This window comes from Glandiceps talaboti, chromosome 2 (assembly GCF_964340395.1).
Source record: "Glandiceps talaboti chromosome 2, keGlaTala1.1, whole genome shotgun sequence".
Taxonomy (NCBI): domain Eukaryota; kingdom Metazoa; phylum Hemichordata; class Enteropneusta; family Spengelidae; genus Glandiceps; species Glandiceps talaboti.
Genome location: NC_135550.1, coordinates 28,887,087 through 28,909,199, shown reverse-complemented (window position 1 = coordinate 28,909,199; position 22,113 = coordinate 28,887,087). Strand labels below are relative to the sequence as shown.

The 22,113-nt window shown below is 33.9% G+C and overlaps 1 protein-coding gene across 2 annotated transcripts; it reads right to left on the bottom strand.

Moving 5' to 3' along the window:
* Positions 1 to 2,224: 2,224 nt before the first annotated feature.
* On the bottom strand, positions 2,225 to 21,472 carry LOC144452479 (uncharacterized). Of its 2 annotated transcripts, XM_078143580.1 has the most exons (6): positions 20,800 to 21,472; positions 17,808 to 17,940; positions 10,427 to 10,447; positions 9,596 to 9,698; positions 7,923 to 8,011; positions 2,225 to 6,453 (listed from the first exon to the last, which is right to left on the bottom strand). In XM_078143580.1, exons 1-6 carry the CDS (start codon positions 20,869 to 20,871, stop codon positions 5,978 to 5,980), a joined length of 894 nt encoding a protein of 297 aa, XP_077999706.1. In that variant the 5' UTR covers positions 20,872 to 21,472; the 3' UTR covers positions 2,225 to 5,977. The 2 variants fall into 2 exon arrangements, with proteins under 2 accessions (XP_077999706.1, XP_077999713.1); XM_078143587.1 differs by lacking the exon at positions 10,427 to 10,447.
* Positions 21,473 to 22,113: the final 641 nt, after the last annotated feature.

The following is a 22,113-nucleotide window of genomic DNA, read 5'->3' as shown; positions in this document are numbered from 1 at the left end:
ATCACCACTACTATGCTAGAAAGTTGTGAAACTATTTTAGAAGCTTTAAATATATGTATATACTGTAATTTATAATTATGATAAATGTATTTAAAATTCTGATATGTTACCTCATTTTCGCCCATCGATTTATCAATGACTATATCAACTACTGAAATGAAATGAATATTGTGAATCTTATATACATGTATACAAGGGTATACAAAACAACTGCATACACATCGGTGCTGATGTGGTTAACAATAAATTGAATTTAAATTAAAGTTGACATGTTTACTGTTTTCTAGTAATAAACATATTTGTCTCAAGCGATGGTGTGTGATTTTTATCACAACTGAAATCATAAGGTACAGAAGTGCTATAGGCATGGCAAAGTGTGTGTGTGTGTGTGTGTGTGTGTGTGTGTGTGTGTGTGTGTGTGTGTGTGTGTGTGTAAACAACTTAAAGTCAAAAACTGCTGGACCGATTGCCATAATATTTGGTGGGTATATTACCTTGGTGTCTAGTTGAGAAATGGTTCAAATCAAAATGATCTTACCACCAGTTTGTGATTTGGGTCAAAATCTGTGGTTTTTGGTCAAAAAACTTAAACTCCAAAACTACTGGGCAGACCGGTCTGAAATTTGGTGGGAACCTTCTTAGGGTGTTGAGATGAAGAAGTGTTCATGACATGGTGAATCCATCAGTGATATGCAAATTAGGGCTAAAATGTGTCGTTCTATCAAAAATGTATAATTCAAAAACTACTAGGAATATTGAGTTGAAATTTAATGGGGATATGTCTGGAGATCTGCAGATGAAGGTGTATTTGCAACATGATGATTCCATTGGTGATATGCAAATTAGGTCTAAAAACCTCAATTTTGGTCAAATATCTTTAAAACTGCATGGTGAATGGGGCTGAATCTTGGTGGGGATGTTTCTGGGGGGGTTATTCTGCAGTTACTGCTCAAAACATTTTGACCATACTGGCCCTAGCAACCATGAAAAATGCCCTTAGCAATTGTGAAATGATGCACATTACAAAGATAACAACGGGTAGGCAAGTGAATAAAGATTCCAAAAATGTATGTAGATATGCCTAGCAACAAGACCATGCCCATAGCTGCAGCCAAATACAGTTGTGCTACAATACCATCGGCACTATTTTTATTTGATATGTAGAATGTCAAGGTTTTCTTGTAGAAAACACTTCCAAGTCGATGAAACCACTGATGTTTGAAAGATTGAAAGATACTCTGGACCAACTCAAACCACCAAACAAGGTCAGAGGGTATAGTAACATTTGATTTAGGTCATATTTTAATACAGGCTCAGTAGATGCAGCTCATTCTCTCTCCCAGTTTAACATTCCCTCTTTCCCTTCTTACGTGTTTGTGAGTCTTACACATACTTCCCATTTACTAGCCCAAAAACCTCCCTCATGAGACAGTTAGACTCTCACAGCCTTGGGAGCATTGCTAGCAGTTGTTTTGTATGTACTACATGTAATATCTACTGCAGCCATACTTGTACTTAGATCTAATATCATTGTACTGTCCGTCCTCATCAACTACATAAGACTAATCATTCTTTGACATGTGTTATTGCGAACTGCTGTGTTATTGCTACGCCCCCAAGGGAAGTAGCATTAGTCCTTCAAGTCTACAAGTTGGCTATACCGTGCCAGGTTTGGATGACATCAGCCCCTGCATCTCAGAGGTTGTGAAATGAAATTTGGACGTTTTGGCTATTTGACCTCGACAAGAGATCAAAGTCAAAGGTCAAGATCTCATTATAAAACTTGTTAACTATGTTATTGCTAACATTGGTGTAGATACATGGAAGAAATGTCTGTGGTGTTTAATAAAGGGTGAAATTTTGAATTTTTATGACAAAAATGGCCACCATTTGATTGTTATTGTGAAAGTCATGAAATGAAGTGACTTGCATTTGTGGACTATAGCATTTGACATTTGCTGAAGGTTTGGTTGAAATTGGCATATGCATCTTTGAGATACAAGTGGACATGCATGCATGCATGGGACAGGTGGGACCAAGGTAGTATCATCCCACACACCCCACCTTCATCCACTGGGGCTAAAAACCAAGAAATTAGAAAGCTAAAAAAAGTCTCTGGGTTATGAAACGAGAGGCAGGGTATAATTAATGATTTGCGATTCATGCCTGCTATTAATGTTACATAAGTAATCAAACTGGCACACATTATTACCTCCAACTATAAAATGACATTTATTGAATTTAAATAGAAATTTTTATTAAATGGTATAACATAATACAATCAGCAAACACATATACGAATTGTTGACTCAAGTCTTCTCCTGTCAACAATGTATGATAGTCCATAAAACAGTAGAATACTTTATAAAATGATAATTTCATGAACTTCTTTAGCCAGGATCCAGTCATGTCATGTGAGGATATTTGCTCTCACATTGCCCTACTGGTAGGGGAGTGGCTACACCATTGCTCTCACACTGCCCTACTGGTAGGGGAATGGCTACACCATTGCTCTCACGTTCTCCTACTGGTAGGGGAATGGCTACACCATTGCTCTCACATTGCCCTACTGGTAGGGGTATGGCTACAGCATTGCTCTCACATTGCCCTACTGGTAGGGGAATGGCTACACCATTGCTCTCCCATTGCCCTACTGGTAGGGGAATGGCTACAGCATTGCTCTCACATTCCCCTACTGGTAGGAGAATGGCTACAGCATTGCTCTCACATTGCCCTACTGGTAGGGGGTATGACTACAGCAAAAATCCCAACATAACTGGATTCTAGGCTAGAATTTCTTTAGCAATAAATTGGACCCATCATGTTTGATTGACCCCGTTTCATAAACTAAACAAAAGTGAAGTGTTTTTTTTATTAACATGTTTTTGTTGATTCATACCTTGCCCTCACTTGACTTTATTTGCAACTGAGAGTTGTCCTCTGCTCATGGCTGACACTATTACTTGCACATTAGCCAAACTGGTTGAGGCAACCATAAGGAATACATAAAAACATAAACGCAACTCAAAGCATTGGACGGCATGTTTATGATGCAAATGCATCACTCTATTAGACAAAGGTGATACAGATCTTGATCCAGATACCGACAGTACAGTAGATGTCTGGATATGACAAACGTGGCAACAAGCTGAATTTTTTTTACAGGTCAGATGTTACGGACAAAATAAACAAGTGATAAAGTGTCTTTTATCAGGGTGTAGTGACACACCGTCAATGATAACAGTGACTGCATGGTGTATATATAAATGTGTTCTACAGCTTGAAAAGATACTGACAGACATACAATTTTCAGTTCCTATTTCCTTGCACCACATATTCTGATAGTCTTTACATGCCAATTAGCCTTATACATGTACTCCATGGGGGGGGGGGGTATTCCAGCTCTCCCAGTTGTCCAATTAAACTGACAACTTCCCTGGTTATAATGAAGCAACATCAACTACTCAGAATACTCTGTAATGATATGGCCATATTGATACCATACAACATACACTAACAAGATGTCTGTTTATTTGGCAATAGTGTGCTTAGATTAGCATTCAGGATGTGACCCCATACTTTTAGCCTGGAATCCATGCATGCAAATGGATGTTGGAAATCAAAATTCCCCACTCACCAGGATTCTAAGCTACTATTGACAGGTTTCAAAAGACCAATAACTGATATATAATGAGAAGCTGACCTACAGCATTTTGGCCACACAAGTGTCATAAATCAAAGATTTGGAAACACACAGTAACTTAAAATATTACCGGTACTGCCATTTGGAACCTAATCAGAATGTCTTTGTGATATAATTTACAATTAAAAATGACTGCTTTGTGTGAACTAAACTCATGAAACACCAAAAAACAAACTCTGAATATTGAAATATTGATTTGAATAGAGAGTTGAGTAGAGTAATTTCTCTTCTACATTAGACTTTTATTTTGTGATATAACAATTTGTTTGTTAATATCTAGATCTAGAACTGACACTTCCCAACCAGGAAATAAGTTGCAGCTTGTAACTACATGTACTCATGTATTGCATTGTATACGTGTAAGTTTCCATGGAGATTTTGATGTTTCTTTGTTAGCTGATCTTTAGATGATGATGAATTCAAGATATCTCACACAGAAAGTTAAATAAAAGAATTATACATCGTATTCATTAAATTTCAAGTATAATACAGAGATACAAAGATACAACATTGTACAAAAACACTGTCAATGGCTTGCAATGGTAAATGATACAACTTTAAAGCTTTTTTTTCCTCTTGCACACATCCAGCTTTATCTCTGTACAATGTATATCCATGTCTGTCTGTCTGTCTGTAAATCCTTCATACATATTACGTTATGGTCTATTTGATGTAATACTAAAACATGGCTGTACTCAATGTCTGAAATTCAATATTTTGAACAATGCTACATATCTGGTCTCTACACTGTGTTGAGCTGTGAAAGAAATTTGAATCAATCTTTCAAATATTTGTAAAAGTATGGTAAGTAGAATTGTTGAAAATATCTTAACCTACATCAAATTTACATATGATCAACAAAACAATTGTCATTGTCTTCACGGGAATATGGGAAAAAATAAATACATAAATGAAATGAAACTTGACCAGAAAGCTGAACATAACCATAATGACTAACATAACAAATATGATGACAAGCAATCAATATATTTATATATAACATTATTTCATTTAAAATAAATCTATCACAAAATAAAATTACAAAACAATATACAATACTTTTTTTCTATATTAAATTTGGTGCATTACATCTGTAGTGTCTAAAATAATATCTAATTGTATGTAAATGCAAAACTATTACATCAAAATTTACCACTGATGTCTTTTGCATGCAATGTGAGCTGTAGTCATCAACTTGGTGAACCACTGTGGCACACTGTAATAACACTTTGGCACTTTCTAACAACTATTAAAACAATCTAAACAGACTTTAAAATAGTATTTCTGTTCTGTGTGTAAGTATATACATCACAGGGATATAAAGATATCTCAGCTATTAAAGATATTAGTTTGAATGTCAGAATAGTTTGGACTTGCCTAACGGTCTACGCTGTATGATTACAAATACAGAAAGTTCAAATGAATCAAAAGAATGTTGTCTGCTTGAGCTTGCCTGTCTACCCTATAAGTAAATATATATATAGAGAGAGTTTAAATTAACAAGGAGGTTCCCTCTGAGTTGATGTCTTGTTCAGACTTTATTCCAGGTTAACACTAAGTTGAATAATCCATTCAATTTAGAGTCAGATGAACACAGAAACTTATTATTACAAAATTTAGACTTGGACATTTGTAGCAAATTATCTCTAAGTTGAGTTCTCTATATATTATAAAATATCACTTCTTTGGCTCATAACTGTCTCTGACAAACTTGGTGGGAATGGTTACTGCAATATTCCTCCATTGTGTTCATTTCTGTTACCTTGGTGATAACAATAGGTTGAATCATTCATTTCCATTGTCACTATCAGACAGAATATATGAGTGTGGTATACTTTCACACACTGATTTGTATAGAATTGTGATCTGTTTCTTATAATGTTTTTGTTGTGGCAAGCTGGATATTCAACTCTCAATAATGGCACTGTTCAGGAAATGTGAACATGGCTTTCCTTGATATGCATCTCTTCAGATTAATGGCTTTTGTAGAAAAGTACAGTTTTCTTGTGTTGCATTCAGCATGCATGTTCCTAATAGTCATTGTGAAACATGAACAATTTTCAGTACGTGTATTTTCATCTATAAAACCCATTAAATGGCATTTCATTTGTTTATATAAATGTTTCACTTTCTGATGCTCCAATTCACAAGGAAAGTGACTAGCTTAGTCATTAGTAGTTAATTGCTAAGTGGCACATTACACAAATGCAATGCATTAAATATACTGTACACCACCAGTTGTCACACAAAATGTCACAGCGCCCTCAGTGTCAGCTAGGCATGGGTAAATGAAGTTTGAGTATTTGTACCTAACGCTGGTAGTGGTCTGAACTGATCTCCAGTAACGACATGATTTGGATGATTGACAGGTGGCAATTCACCTGAACTTTTAGATGTTGTTGTTTGATGATGTTTAGGGTTCCCAGTCACAGTTACTTCACCAGTACCTGGTTCAATCTCACCCTCACCTTCTTCCTGAACTGCATGTTTCTTGTGCTTCTTCTTCTTTTTCTTTTTCTTTTTCCTTGGACTCTCATGATTACCAGCTTCTCTTGTGGGTGAGTCTTTTTCTGGACTACTTTTGTATTCATACTTTGCATCAGGGTCGGACAACCGCCTATTATTCTGTAACAGTGGATCTGTACTTTTCTGTCTCTTGGTCATATGTTTTGTGTTATCTTCCATGGTGTTATCTTTCGTCATCTCATGCTTTGGACTGCTACCAGTCTCAGTATCTGTAGTTCTGGTACCTGTACACACACAAATATCAAAATGATATATACAGTAAGAATGAACCTAACATAAAATTATCACCTGATTGGTAAATCAAATGAATTATAAAGGTTATAATGCACAAACAGGTCAACTTTGTAAGCATTAAGCTTTCAATCTGTCATGGTGTCTTTGTCAACAATCCTCATGAGAATGACAAATGCCATAGTTACAACTGACCACTAGGGGGCGGTGTGATCAGCTGATTCTAGACACCTGAAAACAAGGATTGATAAACACTGCAAATCTATATAACCAGCCTTAGCTGAATACACCTCAAATCGCAATCAAGACATTACACAAGTCTCTGAGGGACTTCTGATAATTATTTGTACTCCTGACAACATCATGATTACAACAAGATGGAATAAATCACAACAACTATTATCTACACACATTTCAAAGAATTATCTGCACAAATGAAGAAATTCCAATTACCTCAACCCCTTAAGTATTAAATGCAACTGTTATGGCTCGAGTACACAATAAGAATTCATTTTCATTTCATATTAAAAGTCATTTTGTTTTAGTGAAATAACAAACAAATGAAATCTCACTGAATAAAGTTGGATGTAAAGAAAAACAAAATCTGATTATAACTTTTCATATCAAGTGAACCACTTTGGAACAGTGACTTTCCTTTTGATACAACCCCTGAAAAAACACCGGTGTGTTTGCTTGCCTGTGATAAGCAGGAATGAGAAAAGTTTCCTGCAAAGACATACGATGGTAACTTATCAAAGCATAAACACCAGGATCCCAATGACTCTGTTTGATAGAATGCTACATGTTATAACAATCAAATATGAACGACTGTAAGTGTTACATAATAATTTCCATATATATAAATAAACTGATAAAAGTGTCACCGAACCTACATTAGAGGTGCCCCCCCCCCCAACCCCACCCCCACCATTTTTCTATTGAATTGTTGTTTTTGTCTAATTTTGGTGTTGCATGATGTCTTTCCTTAGTCTGCATCATTCAAGCTAATGCACTAGTGTTTTCGCGGTGGTTGTAACATTTTGAAATGTATAATTTCAGCAAATTATTGTTTTTTCAGATTTGCTGTTCCAACAAGATGTTGTCTGACTTCAATGGCACATTTGAAATATTAATACAAACCTCACACAACTTAAAGAATTTAGTGTCTGAGCACAAAAAAAAAAATGTATGGGCGGGTTGAAGTTTTTATTTTACAAATATTTCCGAATTTATTTGGACGAATAAAGATTATTATTATTATTTGTTAATTATTTTTAACTCTATAAATACTTTCTCATCAAGATTATCTGTTTTAATCACAATCAAAATTGGTATTATACAATATATATATATATATATATATATATATATATATATATATATATATATATATATATATATATATTGACACAAGCTAAGTACATTGTATGTATAATTAGTGAAAGAAATAGACAAAACCTACCCATTTCTACACTTTGATCAGTTTCAAGTGGTTTAGGATACAATGTTACATGTCCTCTTCCTTCTTTTTCTTCTTCTTCTTTCCAACACCTGACACAATAACATGGATACAACTTTACCTTTCTCATTTAATATAATCTACTGTTATTTATTTAGTCTTCATTAATTAATATGTAATTTTTCAGTTTCAGCTGTGCTGTGAATACATGTATTAAATATAGACAGCTTTCGCTATGGCAACACTACTCATGCATAATGAGATACCATAAAATTGGAAACATGACAGAGATTGAGTACATTTCATCAACAACATACAAATGCTGTTGCCATGGCAACACAATTACTCATCTGCATCAGTTCAATGTTTCACTATCTAATCACATAAAAGTAAATTAGAGACACAATTTTTGTAGAAAAAGAAACCAAAGTGGCAGAGTCACTGTTGTCTTTATGCTACAGTATGCAAATCAATGTACCAGACAATTCTAATTACCATGGCAACATCTATACTACTTTATATGACTCTACAGTGGAAGCCATGTCATTATGATGAACCAATATGTTTGCAAACATGAGTTTGTTAATTTTTTTATATATGGAAACCAGAATTTTAACGTAGAATATACTGTTAACAAAAATATGAAAACAGAACTGAGAAAATATAAACTGCATTAATACATGTGTACAACAATCCTATATAAATGCAATTCTGGCAATGCTTGAATCGTGAATGTGACTAAACCCCCATGTAAACTAACATATAGATTAATGATTTACAATTGTTTTTGTGGTTGTTTTTTTACTTTAAATTGATTTGGTTATTACTTGACTAGCTTTCATTTGTGAAATGTGAATACATTTCTTCAATGTATCCATGCATATTTAACAAAGTAATTTCAAGGTTTTGACTCAATTATTATCAGAAATTCATTTCCTCTATTGTTCACATTGTGTGTATCAATAATAATCTCCACAGGATACAACAATTTCTGGCTATTCGACAAATATATTGCTATTGATCAATATAGTGTGGCAACAGCTGCTTGTAACTGTACTACATGTACATCCTGTCTAATGGCTGTATCCGTATCACTTTAATGGTTTTGACAGGTTTGACTCTGAATGTACTGCATGGCAATATTTTAGCATCAATACATGTCAAGTGTTGTTATTGGAGTATTTTGTTTACCATTGTGCATGTGGAGAGGGAAAGATGGCAAATTTTGATAAATGAACAAATCTGTATGAGGTATAATGTATGATGACATGAATACAATAAAACACTGCCATCTATGACAATATATGTACATAACAAAAACAAAATATGTGACATATGTCAACTTTGTAGTTTATTGTACTTATTATTGTTGGTGATGAAATACATGAACAATATAATTCTCGGTCTCTGAAACAGAATATTACTGCCTAGGTGTATCATAAAAATAACGAACATTCGATTTCTTGGTCGACACCATTAACTTCCACTTCAGGCACTTCACATGCATTACTATAGGCGTGCATGAAAATAAGGCGACCATATTGTTTATTTTGACCCTCTAGCATGAGGTAAAATGCTAATGCAGGTACTGAGAATAAGGCGACCATATTGTTCTATTTTGACCCTCTAGCATGAGGTAAAATGCTAATGTGTAGGTACCAAGATAAGCTACTTACATTTTTTTCTTCTTTTTACAGTATCCTAAACCAAGTACCACTCCACCAGCAGCTCCGATTATGATAAGACACAGTATGACAATACAAATGATATTACAGCCACCTTGAAAACGGAATAAAACAAATTCATGTAATTACATTAAGTCAGCAACTATCTGTTTATGTTACCTACTAATAAACTGTCTTTTATTCCTCTCACACACACACTTTCATAGAATAAATTTCTTACCATTTGATAGCACATGATGAAAAACGATAAACCTTGCATGATTACCAAAAGATGCAAATTTGATGACTTAATAATAATAATAATGTAACATTAATAAACTTTTCTCGAAAGTATGTCAAAATGAGACACTTGTGTTGAGTACTTTATAGCTGTGCAGTTTATTATCATACAGAATTTGAAATATCAGCCTAAAGTTGTATGAAACTTGCTTCCCTTACAGTTGTGTCTTCAAATATAAAATTTGAAATCATCTTGTTTGAAAACTCAAACAATTCTATCTTCATAGAAATGAACAGTCAAAAGTAATGTAGTCCTAGTTTTATAGCATGTTTGTCTTCTGGTACATGTAACTTAACATAACCAATCAACCATAGTCTGTATTCATGTGTTTTTCATAATTCATAACTTTATATTATTCATAAAGTATAGAGTTACAAAATATAGTGTTTGTTTTGTTTCTTGTCCATAAAATGTTTAGGAGAGAGTTGACGACTGGTGTAAGGAATCTACATGACAAGCCACAGTGTAATGTAATGTTGTGTCCCATGAGAAGCATGCAAAGACCAAACATACAAAAATGTAGGAATAAAAGCAAGCTGTACCTGATGGTGCTGTATTGCCTTCTGAACAAGGATTTCAAATTCCACATCACACAATAATAGCAATGGCATTGGAAAAGGAGAGATGCAAGCAAAGGATCAAATTAGCAAGACAAGAAATAAAACAACATGGAAAACAACACAACTGATCAAGGTTTTGAAATTAAAAATGAAAATATTGAAACTGAAATGGAATTCAGTGAGTGATACAGGGTGATTAACTCTGCTGCTCACAAATACATATATGCATCATTGGAAGGAGCTTTAGGTGAAATAGAGATAATGTGCAAGAAGAAACTAATACACAATATTTGTGGATACAGGTCACTGTGGTCCTGCTACACATGCTGGCATACAAATCATAAGTTATCCTTTTGTGACTGGAATTAAATGATGAATTGAATGTTGATAATCATTGTCTTCCACTTGTCTTGACTGTCAGAACACATTATTTTCAAGGAATGGCTTTCCATATAAACATACTGTAATTGAATTCTATGGTATACAAATCCATAAAATATCACATGGAGTGTGCCATTTATTAAAAGTTACTTTTTTTTATAAGCATATCATTTACATCAATAAATTACTAAAAGTGACATGGAAATTCTTATTCCTATTTTTTTCACATAATGGATGTATCAGTCATCAGACTACTGGTAGTGCCTCCCAATTGTCATTTATAATATATGCATGTATTTTAATATCTCTGAGTACCTCGCCATTACAGTGCATAAATGTGTGTTAGGAAATCAAATGATAGAGAAGGACTAACACTTCAGAAATTGAAGTACATTCACTGTGTTACTTCAGTCTTTTCGTTATTATTATTACACTAGATTGACATGGAAATCCATCACCATGGTGATTACAACAGACAAAGCCACTAGCATGCATTAAATTCTTATCAAGATCTAGACACAACAAGTAATACACAACCTACAGTACCATAGAGATTTCATGTCAAATTAGAATTTAATACAATCAAAGGTTACATGGAAATAAAAGACCAACAGAGAGAAGTCTATTAGTGCTAATATGCACCATCTTTTACTAAGAGATGAGGTGTATAAAGATAGTTCTATCAGATGAAGACAAACATTAACCCTACTGTAAATGCAAAAGAAATATTACATCTTTTCAGTGCAAAGATTTTATCTCCCATGAAGACTTTTACATTTTTCTGTTTTTGCACAGAAATACAGTGTACATGAATACAGAACAAATACCTGGAATTTCACTCTCAGTAGAGAATGAATATGTTGATTTGAAAGTAACTGATGCAATGGTTGTACTGCCATTCAGCAAACTAGCAGTGGTGGTGGAAGCAGGGGTGCTAGCAGTGGTAGAAGCTAGGAAAATTCCAAAATTAACAAATAATAATTTCATACATAACAATCACATGCAATATGATCCAATCACCCGCTTATTCTTGTGTTGTTTATTTTACCCAATCAATTCCTGACCCAATAAATCTATATAATTTTTGTTGCATTCAAAATAATCATATTTTAAGCTAACAATTGTGTCACCTTTTGTTCCCCTTTGTCAGTTATTGAAAAGTGACTCTCATTACAAAAATGATTCACATGTACATTTAACTATTTCCCTTGTACAGCACTAGTATATATATCAGGAAAACCAGTGTCCACCCATCCTTGAGGGATGAAATTGAAACCCTTCCGGGCCTTCCTATGAATTGTAATTCCATCTGTTCACTTGTAGAGATGGCTGTTGTGATTGTAAATTCACATATATCATAGTTTCAGTTGGAGTATAAGAGATTACAAATTTATATGCATTCAGTATGTCAACCCACACATTGAGACTTTGGTGTTTTTGTAGAATTACATGCTTCAATCAATACATGAAATGATGAATAACAGGACCGAAACTAACAATCTGCCTGACCTATGAACTGTCAAAGCAATGACTAATCGTAACCATGACAACAGTATCATACTGTATCATGTAAATAGCTGAATGATGTCTTTTGTACATTGATGGTTTTATAATCTAAGCTTCAATATGTTCTATAGAAGCAGATCAAGCTTAGATTATAAGTTACTGGTTACCAAACATACCACATTACCAGTATTTCTATATCATGTCTGTTTGTCTTTTAGGTCTTGCCATTTATTACTTGAATAGTTTACAAGGAACAAAAACCAACCATAATGTGATAGCAGTATTTACAGTCAAGGAGGCAGTATGGAGGAGGATAGCAAATATGTTCCTTTTTTGGTTTTAAAACTGAAAATTGTGGTTATTGATCTACTTCATTCACCATTCATATTGACAAATAATACCACTGCACCCTTGGCCATACTGTCTCCCATAGAAAGAAAGTCATTTTATATGCAAAGCTCATCAAAGGCATTGCATGTTGTCAATTAGCGGTCACTTTCCTTTCATCAATAGAAATATCAATACATGTGTATGACAACAGTACAAATACTCCAAACTCTATGTTCATTGAATAATGTATGGACAGCAATAATTAGTGGCAACATGACACTACACAAATATTATATTCATGTATTGATTCTTTCTATATGTATTTGTCACATGATTTGTATTACGGAAGTGTCTCATTTTTTTCACATATACCATTAGAGAAATAAACAAGTTTATTGATTTTATAACAATTTTGTAAGGTTTGTATGATTTGAAACAGATATTACAGCATATTGGTTGTTTTAATGTAAATCTAAATTTGGATAAAACATAGTCTTTGGATGAGCTCTACAATAATACATTAATTTATGTGAATGACAATTCTACAGTGTTTGTATGAATGATGTGCATGATACAGACAAGGAAATATGTTTACAATTATAATTTTACAATGATCCATTTAATGAATTTTATAGTGATATTTATGATTAGGTATTTAATGTATTATAAACCAATATCTGTAATGTGGTAGGTAAAATTATGCTGTCTTGCATTCCCAATTTCAACTAATACCTTCACCCACAGACAAGTAAGAAACTGTTTCTTACTTGCCTTTCCTTTACCTGTCATTGTTTTATTTTTGTTTACATTTTTTTCTTTTTAAATTTCTTGATAGTTATCTCCTTTCTCACTTGTATTCTTAGACGTAATGACACTTTGAAGGTGTAGGCATTAACTTATAAGAAAATATCTGCTATTTCCTTCATTTTCCTACATAGATTATTTCAAGGTTATTTCCTGGTAGGTGAACAATGGATATTGTTAGGTAGATTACTTGGTACAATAATAGAACAATAGATATTGTTTAAGGTAACTGTACACATGCCAGATATTGGTTTTAAGATGTTCCAACCTTTAATAGACTTGATATCTTACATTCTGATAGCATACACCATTAGTCTAGAGACAAGTTGTGTGGGGATTTTGGCTATCTCCTCCCATTACGAATTTTAGGTTTGAATGCACAGCTGCTGCAAAGCATGATGGGAGATAATACCCCAATCTCCACATGACTTGACTCTATACACCATTTACTTACAGACTGAAGTACAGGTAAACATACAAAGTCTTATTATGCAAATACTATTTATACTAAACTGTACTTCCATACTGGGTATGCTGGATTTTTAAACTTCTCACTATTTCATTAAATTAGATTATCAATTATAATGGGGAAACTTTCAGACTGAAAAAGGTTGCATTATGTTGACAAAATGCTAACTCATTTTGACAAAAATTGAAAAACAAATGAATTGGTTGAACTGATTAATATGATAATGAACAAAATAGAGGACAGGATGACATTGCATTAGTATACAAGTATATGTTTTGCATTCATTGATGTATTCAGAAGGGGTAATAAGGCTTTTTGTTTTGTTTTTTAAATTTCTCATTTTTATATAATTTCAAAGATTATGGTAGCATAGTCCATCAACTCACTTACTGGGGTGACTCACGGCAATAATATTAATGTCCGGCATGAATAGAGAGTACCCTTGCTGTGATGTTTCTAACAAACAAGTCACTTGAGAATCATGACAATGTCAACAATTCAGAGCTTTAAGACATCAGATCTTGGGGTCACAAGCTGGGTCACCAGCCAGACAGTATAGCAGTATTATAGTGTGGCTAGAATTATGTCAATAGCCATACATTAGCTATAATGGATGGACTTTCACTGATCTTTGTCCATACTAGATAAATCTATTGAACTACATGAGATGTTTCACATGTGTATTTAATCACTAAATATATTGTATGATTCAAAATTGTATTAAATTGCCATTCTTCTTTGAGGGACATTATTCAAGGCTGATCAACATGTTGGTATTGTAGATACATAATGTTTTATATGTTTACCTGTACCTTCACTGTAAAATTTGATTGATGACTGTACACACACTAATAATCTAAAAATACCTCTACCGGGTTCAGTTGGAGGAAATGCTTGGGTTGTTTTCGTCCAGGTAGAAGCAGATGAAGGAATGATGGTGGTGGTGGTGGTGGTGGTAGTGGTGGTGGTAGTGTTGGTAGTTGCTATGGCAATCAACAAAGCCACATATATATGGGTGAGATTGGAATTTACTGGTAGTAATATTGCAGTGGTGGATTGGGATAACACAGTGTCAAGTGATATGGTTTGGAGTATCATAACTGACAATAAAAATGCAAAGCTCCAAAGGACTGCTGTATACTATAGCATGAATGCAGAATGATGCAAAGATTACACAATGTATAAATATGATGTACGTGTGTGTGTGTGTGTGTGTGTGTGTGTGTGTGTGTGTGTGTGTGTGTGTGTGTGTGTGTGTGTGTGTGTGTGTGTGTCACAATGTGTGCATGATTTGTTTACTTTATGTTGGGAACACATTGCGGTATAGCCATTTAGTCATGTACTGTTGCACATAAATCATAACAGAAATGTATTGTACAAACTTAATATGACACATGCATGTCATTTTAATAAGCAGTATATATGATAGATGATTGACTTAATTGATAGGTTTTCATTTTTATATTGAACAAAGTATATAAGCAAATGAAGTAGCACATTTTTATGCTATCTTTTATCATATTGCCACTGTTAAACCATGGAAGCCTGCATATAAAATTACACACTCCCATCAAAACATATTTTTAGTCAGTTTTTTTTTTCAAAATCTGAAATTGATCCAATACAATGGTTCACTAGGTTATCATATCATATCTAACATGTAATAATATATGCTGTCTTTTCATGTGCATTTCAGCAATATACATACAAGACTTTTGATCACGGTCAACTGGCAACGAGAAATATTGCACCCCTTGATGTTACAACTTTTACTGACTTTATCAATTATGCTGTTTCTATGTGATTTTGTATTTTGGATATCACACATAGAAAATTACAAAGTAGAGAATTAGTTATCACAAAAAGTCTGAATCACCATGTAGTTTCCGAGGTATGAAAATAAACAAGCACAGATGTCCAATAATTCTTTTCTTTTATTAACACTTCCTTCAAGTTCTGTTTCTGTTTGTACAACTGGTGGTACTTGTTGTCTTACAGACCACCAGGAGGGGGGGGGGGGGGCGTACCAGTGGCCAACTCTGGTAGAAGTGTGTGGCTAGTGCTGGAAACCCCTGACCCCATTTTAGACCAACATTGACAAAAAATCAATACCCCATTTTAGACCATCACAGGTTTGAAAGTTTAGACCTAAATACATTTTCTTTATGAGGCAACATTTTGGGACAATTAATGCCAGTTATGATTTGGTAAAGGACAATGGACCACATTTTAGATCAAGCTAAATAAAAAATAATGCAAAGTGGACTCCATTTTAGACTTCTCAGCTTGAAAAAATCAGACCCCATTTTAGACCAAAGGGCTAGAAAACACATCCAAAGGGCAGCATGTATGTATACATGTAAGCTCAAATAAGGGAGTAGCGCCCCCCCCCCCCCCCCCCCCCCAACCCATGTAGTTTCAATGATTTGCTGACTACAGGCAAGTTTAAAATACCTTTAAAGCAATTCAGAATAACTGAACTGTGATTGTATATTGTAACTATGAACAAGATTGACTAGTATAGCCCTTACTTCAGGACAATACATGTACTTTACTTCTTTACATGATATTGATGCTTAGGAAGACATAAACTTTGTTTATCATATTATAGATACATGTGAACTATATAGCTAGCTATGAAGGTCAGCTAAATTATGGAGACCAAGAGTTCAAGCTTACATGCACACATTGTTTCAGTTAATACAGGCATTTAGTTGTGAAGATATATGACAAGCTGAATAACTTGCTAGATTATGTTACATCCATGCATCCTTTTTATCACTTAGGACATTTTATCATTGTACTCTATATCTATCATAAACACATTCAAATTTGTCGCTGCTTTCCACTTTTAACTGTTAAATGAAAACATAATTATAAGATCGAAATCACAAATTAACAATTTTGTTGACATGATTTGGAATTTGGATACCTCTAGAATTATGATTGCAAAGAGCTAATGTTTGAATTATTAAACATACACTTACAGACACCAGTGGTACAATTAGTGAAGGACCTGACAGTGAAGTGCCTCTCTACAAAGCTAATGAGACATCATGCCCCCACCTCTTGAAATAACTTTACCTCAAAACAGTTTTAAGTGAACAACATAATACTCAGTAAGAATGTATTGAAAAACTTACAAATCTGAATATTATTTGAAAACAGACATATTGGCTAATTGATGCATATATAATTGATGTAAATAATAATATTAGACTATTAAAACATTTCATTATTTCCTTCTGAATCATGTAATACTATCTGCTGCTCATGAGAAAATTGGTGTCATTTTCATTATGACTGGATACATCAATTTTTTAAACCAAAGGAAACACAACAATTTCACTAATATATACTAAATATGCAGATTTATCTCTGTATTCATTACAATTAAAATAATATCGGATTTATTAAATTTATACAGTACATCTGTGAATTTCATATTTTTATCTTTACATTCAAAGTTGCATTGCCATAGCAACTATATAAACATGACCTCTTTCATATGATGAGCAATCTGTTACAGCCTGACACTATTTTTGGGTGTGTGAAGTGTTCCTATAGGAAATGAATCTATGAATGGAATTATAGTTTTGTTTTCATAGGAGTTTAGCTGATGTGTATTTTTGTTTTTGTTTTATTTGAGTTATTTCAGTTAATTTACATATGAACAGTTTGCCCAGAATGAGTTTAACGCAATACAATGTAAGAGTGAATGGAGTACGAACTCGACTAGCTGCTCGACAACTATTTTTCCGTTTTCTCCTTTTCCATATTGTTTTTTGTCAATTCTTTACAATTCTGGAATAAAGTATTATTAATTAGGACAAGTTGCTTAGACACACAATAAAGAAGACAAATAGAACTTACCTGGAGTAGCACCAGGGTATGGCTCAGTCAGATCAAAGTCTGGAGGTTTTCCATCACATGAACAACTCAGGTGTTGATCACTGTTTCTATAGCAGTACTGTTCTGTTGTACTGGTTACACTGAATGTCAAATACTGATGAAAAAAATATGAACATGAAATGACAAACCATGTCAGTTTCCAAATCACGGTAAAGAGAATAAACCTCACTTTTAAAAAACAAACATATTTCAACAAATGAAATTATTCCAAATATTAATCTTTAATATCACATAAGGGCATTCATATTTAATTCTATCTTTCTCATCATAAATGACTGACTGAAATTAAAACGAAAGTATTAAAAAAATTAAAAGTATGTATACTTGTTGGTGATACCTTAATTTCATAATCATACTTTTAACATCTGAATGACATAGAAATGACAATTAAACTCTGAAGGAACCTTTGAACCACTTTTAAAGTTCCCAAATTTCAGGTAAGCAGTAATTTTTGTTCAGATATGCACTCTGATGGAGTCACCATTTTTTCTAATCTGGGGCATAATTTTCAAAAATATTTCACCAGACTGAAGAAAAATAGGGTCAGTTTGGAACAGAGAAACATTATTAGAATTAAGTAAGGCTGCCCTAAGGACAAGTGAGTCATTTTCCATCTGCATGTTAGCTGACATTTCAATATTTTGTACTGATATAAAATAATATCCATACATTGACATACATGATATAATTACATGTATTGACTAAGCTGCCAATTGTTAGCTAAAATTGGGCACCTATGTAACAGATAGTGGGTCCGTGACAGTAGGAAAGCGGTATACTTTCCAATAGAACTTATTTGGGAACCCAAATAAAATGACTGCTGGGTGAATTGTTTAGCTACATATATCATCCTATCAGAAAACAGGTAATCATGATGTGCATAACATGTACTTGAGAGTGTCACTGTAGTTAGATTGTAGTGTCATGTGTTACGACAGTGCAGTGACAGCATTAGTCATTTATACAGTATCAAAATAACATTTATTAGCGCTTGTAGAGTTCCCTACACAATAGCAGGAATCAGAATTGGGAATCGGTGGTGAAAGGGTAAAAGTATGATACAGATACTCAAAAAGATGTTTCTGTTGTTCAGTTGACTGTGGAATGAATATATTTGAACACATATGCATTTTGTAGATTTTGTTATGTTATCATATGCAGTCTACAGGTGATCATAAACACCACATTTCAATGTCATCTAAAGCACTAAAGTTCAATCACCTGGCTTTACTAGGTCTGTCACATTAGTCTGTGTGGTTTACTGGGACATTTTCTGAATTCATATCATATACACTGTACATTTCAATACAGCTAACTGTACAAATAACAATTCAATGGATGCACAGTGAATCTACAAACACAAATATACTGGTATCAATGTGAGCTCTAAGGCTTTCGCCATCAGTCTCCTTTGTTTACATCATGGAAACATTTTCCATCACAAACCAGGATTTTGCTGACATAGTTGATATTCATTTGTAAAATTACATTTCTTTGTTTTGATTTGTAAGAGAGTTTTAAAAATAAATACATATGAATAATTTGATATTAGTCTAGCTAATATGTGCATGTCTCTTCATGTATAAGGTGAATGAAACTGAGAGTCATGAGAATAGACAAATACCAACCAATCTGTATGTAAAAATGTTCTTCATCAATTCACTTTTACCATCCCTACTCTTTTTCATCTTTTACCACATGGGTGGCTTTCCATATACTTTACAATGATTTTATAAATCAATTTTCTTCACATATGAATTTTACATATAATGTTTCCACTGACTCCTCCCTTTTCATTCACATTTCATATTTCATATACTCCTACAATCTTGTTTATTTATATTCTTATGATTTCATTTCCAAAAAAACTCTTGTGAGAGACTTATCAATGATTGTACTAAAACACTTACAAGTACAAAATCTAATGGGGTTGAATCAAATTAGTTGCTAGTCAACTACCTCTAATTCCCTTTCTTGGGGACGTCTTACCTCTATATACCATTACATTGTTGTTGTTGTTGTTGTTGTTGTTGTTGTTGTTGTTTTTGTTATATTTCTTGGAACAATTGATATATCACTATACCATACTGCTAAACTATAGTACTGGTTCACTGTATTATATCATAAATAAAATAAAATCATTCTTGTTGGAGGGATCGATCTACAATGTACATATGAACTAATACAAAAACTATTTATGTATATTTGATGCTAGACAAATTTACTTCTATTCCAATATTCCAAAGATTTATTAAAGTTCTGCTAATGAGTTCTTATTTGATGTTGTTTTATAGACAAGTATTTATTCAATATTATTCACACTTATTTACTTCTCAACTGAAATACCCCTCTGTCATCATTATAGACTAGTTCCAATACAGTATCGTTACGATTTATACCTTACTGATTACTATAGATTTCCACCTGTGGTGTTTTGCTATTTAAAAAGAAAACATACCCCACCCCCCACCCCCCCACCCCCCCATGTTCAAGACTGCACTAGCTCGGATATGCCCTGAACTGCATGCTTTTGATGTGAAAACAAAATTTCACATCAAAAGCATGCAGTTCAGGGCATATCCGAGCTAGTTACTCACTCTTATAATCTCTTGATGGAAAAATATGTGTTTTGTGTTTTGTTTATAAAATACCATGGAGACAGTCATATGTGTATGTCCTTCTACCTATGTAGTCCTGCTTGGATACGGAGTAAGTCGTCCCTTCCTTCTTGTGTTGAGGTGCTGAGGGTCATGTCAGTAATCTAGACCCGTGCACCATCTCCAAGAAGAAGAAGAAGGAACGGACGACATACTCCGTACGCAAGTAGGACTATACCTATGTGGATCTATAACTATAACACTACATATGTATATCGACATCAAGGCAACCAGTGCAGCAATATACATGTATTAGTACCTCTCATTGACGCGTAACAATCCCACTTTATACTCACCAAACATAACAAGATCCTTGTCCACGCCATCGTCACCCTTATTAATATTTCGTTACCGTATCTATCTACCATCGAAAGACAGATAAACAGGAATATTCACGAATGAGTGGTTCTGAAGCCGGGAATCGTCAGGAGGAAAGCATCCACCATGAATCATGAGGACTTGGTCGTCTTCCGTATGGACGTGACGAAAAATGTGGGATATTGACACAAAGACACACGGAAGTACACCTCCGCTTGATATTGCTATGACATTTGGCAGGCAATCTCTGGCAAGAAAATGGCTCTTCCTGGTTATCGCTGTATTACGTAATGCACCGTTGATAAATCAGCCAGATAATGTTCCGTGAACAACTTCCTGGTACGTATCTTCTTCATTGAAGACCAGTACAAAATTTCATGAAGTATAGAAATGTCTGCTGATGTACTACTAATACTATAGTAAATGTCTTTTGTAGTAGTACATGTATACTAACGATTCTGTCTTTATGTTGATGAAAAACGGTATCAATTCAAGAAAAATTACGGTAGTTTGAGACTGCTGGCTCCTTTGTACATGTTTTAGTCCGTCCTCATCACCATTCAATAAATTAAATTACTCTTCACCATTCACCTCCATGTGAAAGAACAGGACAAGCGATAGTGTTTCCATAGGGTCATGGTACCCGTTGTATGTATATATGAAATGTGTAGCTACAACAACAATGTGAAATCGAGGTCATACCACAGGGACATGAGGGGTAATCTTTTATATCACATTCAAAGTGATTTCGGCGATACATTTTTGTCAATACATTTACATTTTTATTTGGTTTTGTTGAAAAGGAACACAACTTGTCTTTATTTACAAATTCAACGTTCATCGTTTAGTGTGATACATGTGATATGCAATATTTAAAATGCGATATGTGGATATGTGCACGATCACGAGCTCGTCCAATTGAAGCCCTCTGGTGTTCAGAATTTGCCATGTTTTAACTGCGCCCTCCCACTTTGACATTTCTAAAACCATAAAAATGTTATATATCATATGTTTAAAACAATTAAAATTTACAAGGACATGTGATATTTGACACCATATTAAAGATAGAAGTCAAACAAGGCTATTAAACGTACACATTCTGAAATTCCGGATGTCCATAATCAATGTTGGCCGACTCAATAAAGGTGAAACAGAGACAGTATTATAATTACATCAGTTATATCGCGATGTAAAGAATCTTACAAAATACGCATTCACAATCAATATATACTCAATCTTGTTTAAGCTAAACATAAGTGGGCACAGTGTGATAGTAGTACTTTAGTCTTGTG

What these genes read in the sequence shown, in the direction of transcription:
- LOC144452479 (XM_078143580.1), bottom strand. Translation starts at nt 20,871, where the DNA reads ATGGTAGATAGATACGGTAACGAAATATTAATAAGGGTGACGATGGCG. An exon ending in CAAGGATCTTGTTATGTTTG is followed by an intron (nt 17,941 to 20,799) that starts GTGAGTATAAAG and finishes TTTTTTCATCAG; the next exon opens with TATTTGACATTCAGTGTAAC. An exon ending in TGATCAAAGTGTAGAAATGG is followed by an intron (nt 6,454 to 7,922) that starts GTAGGTTTTGTC and finishes GTGTGTGTACAG; the next exon opens with GTACCAGAACTACAGATACT.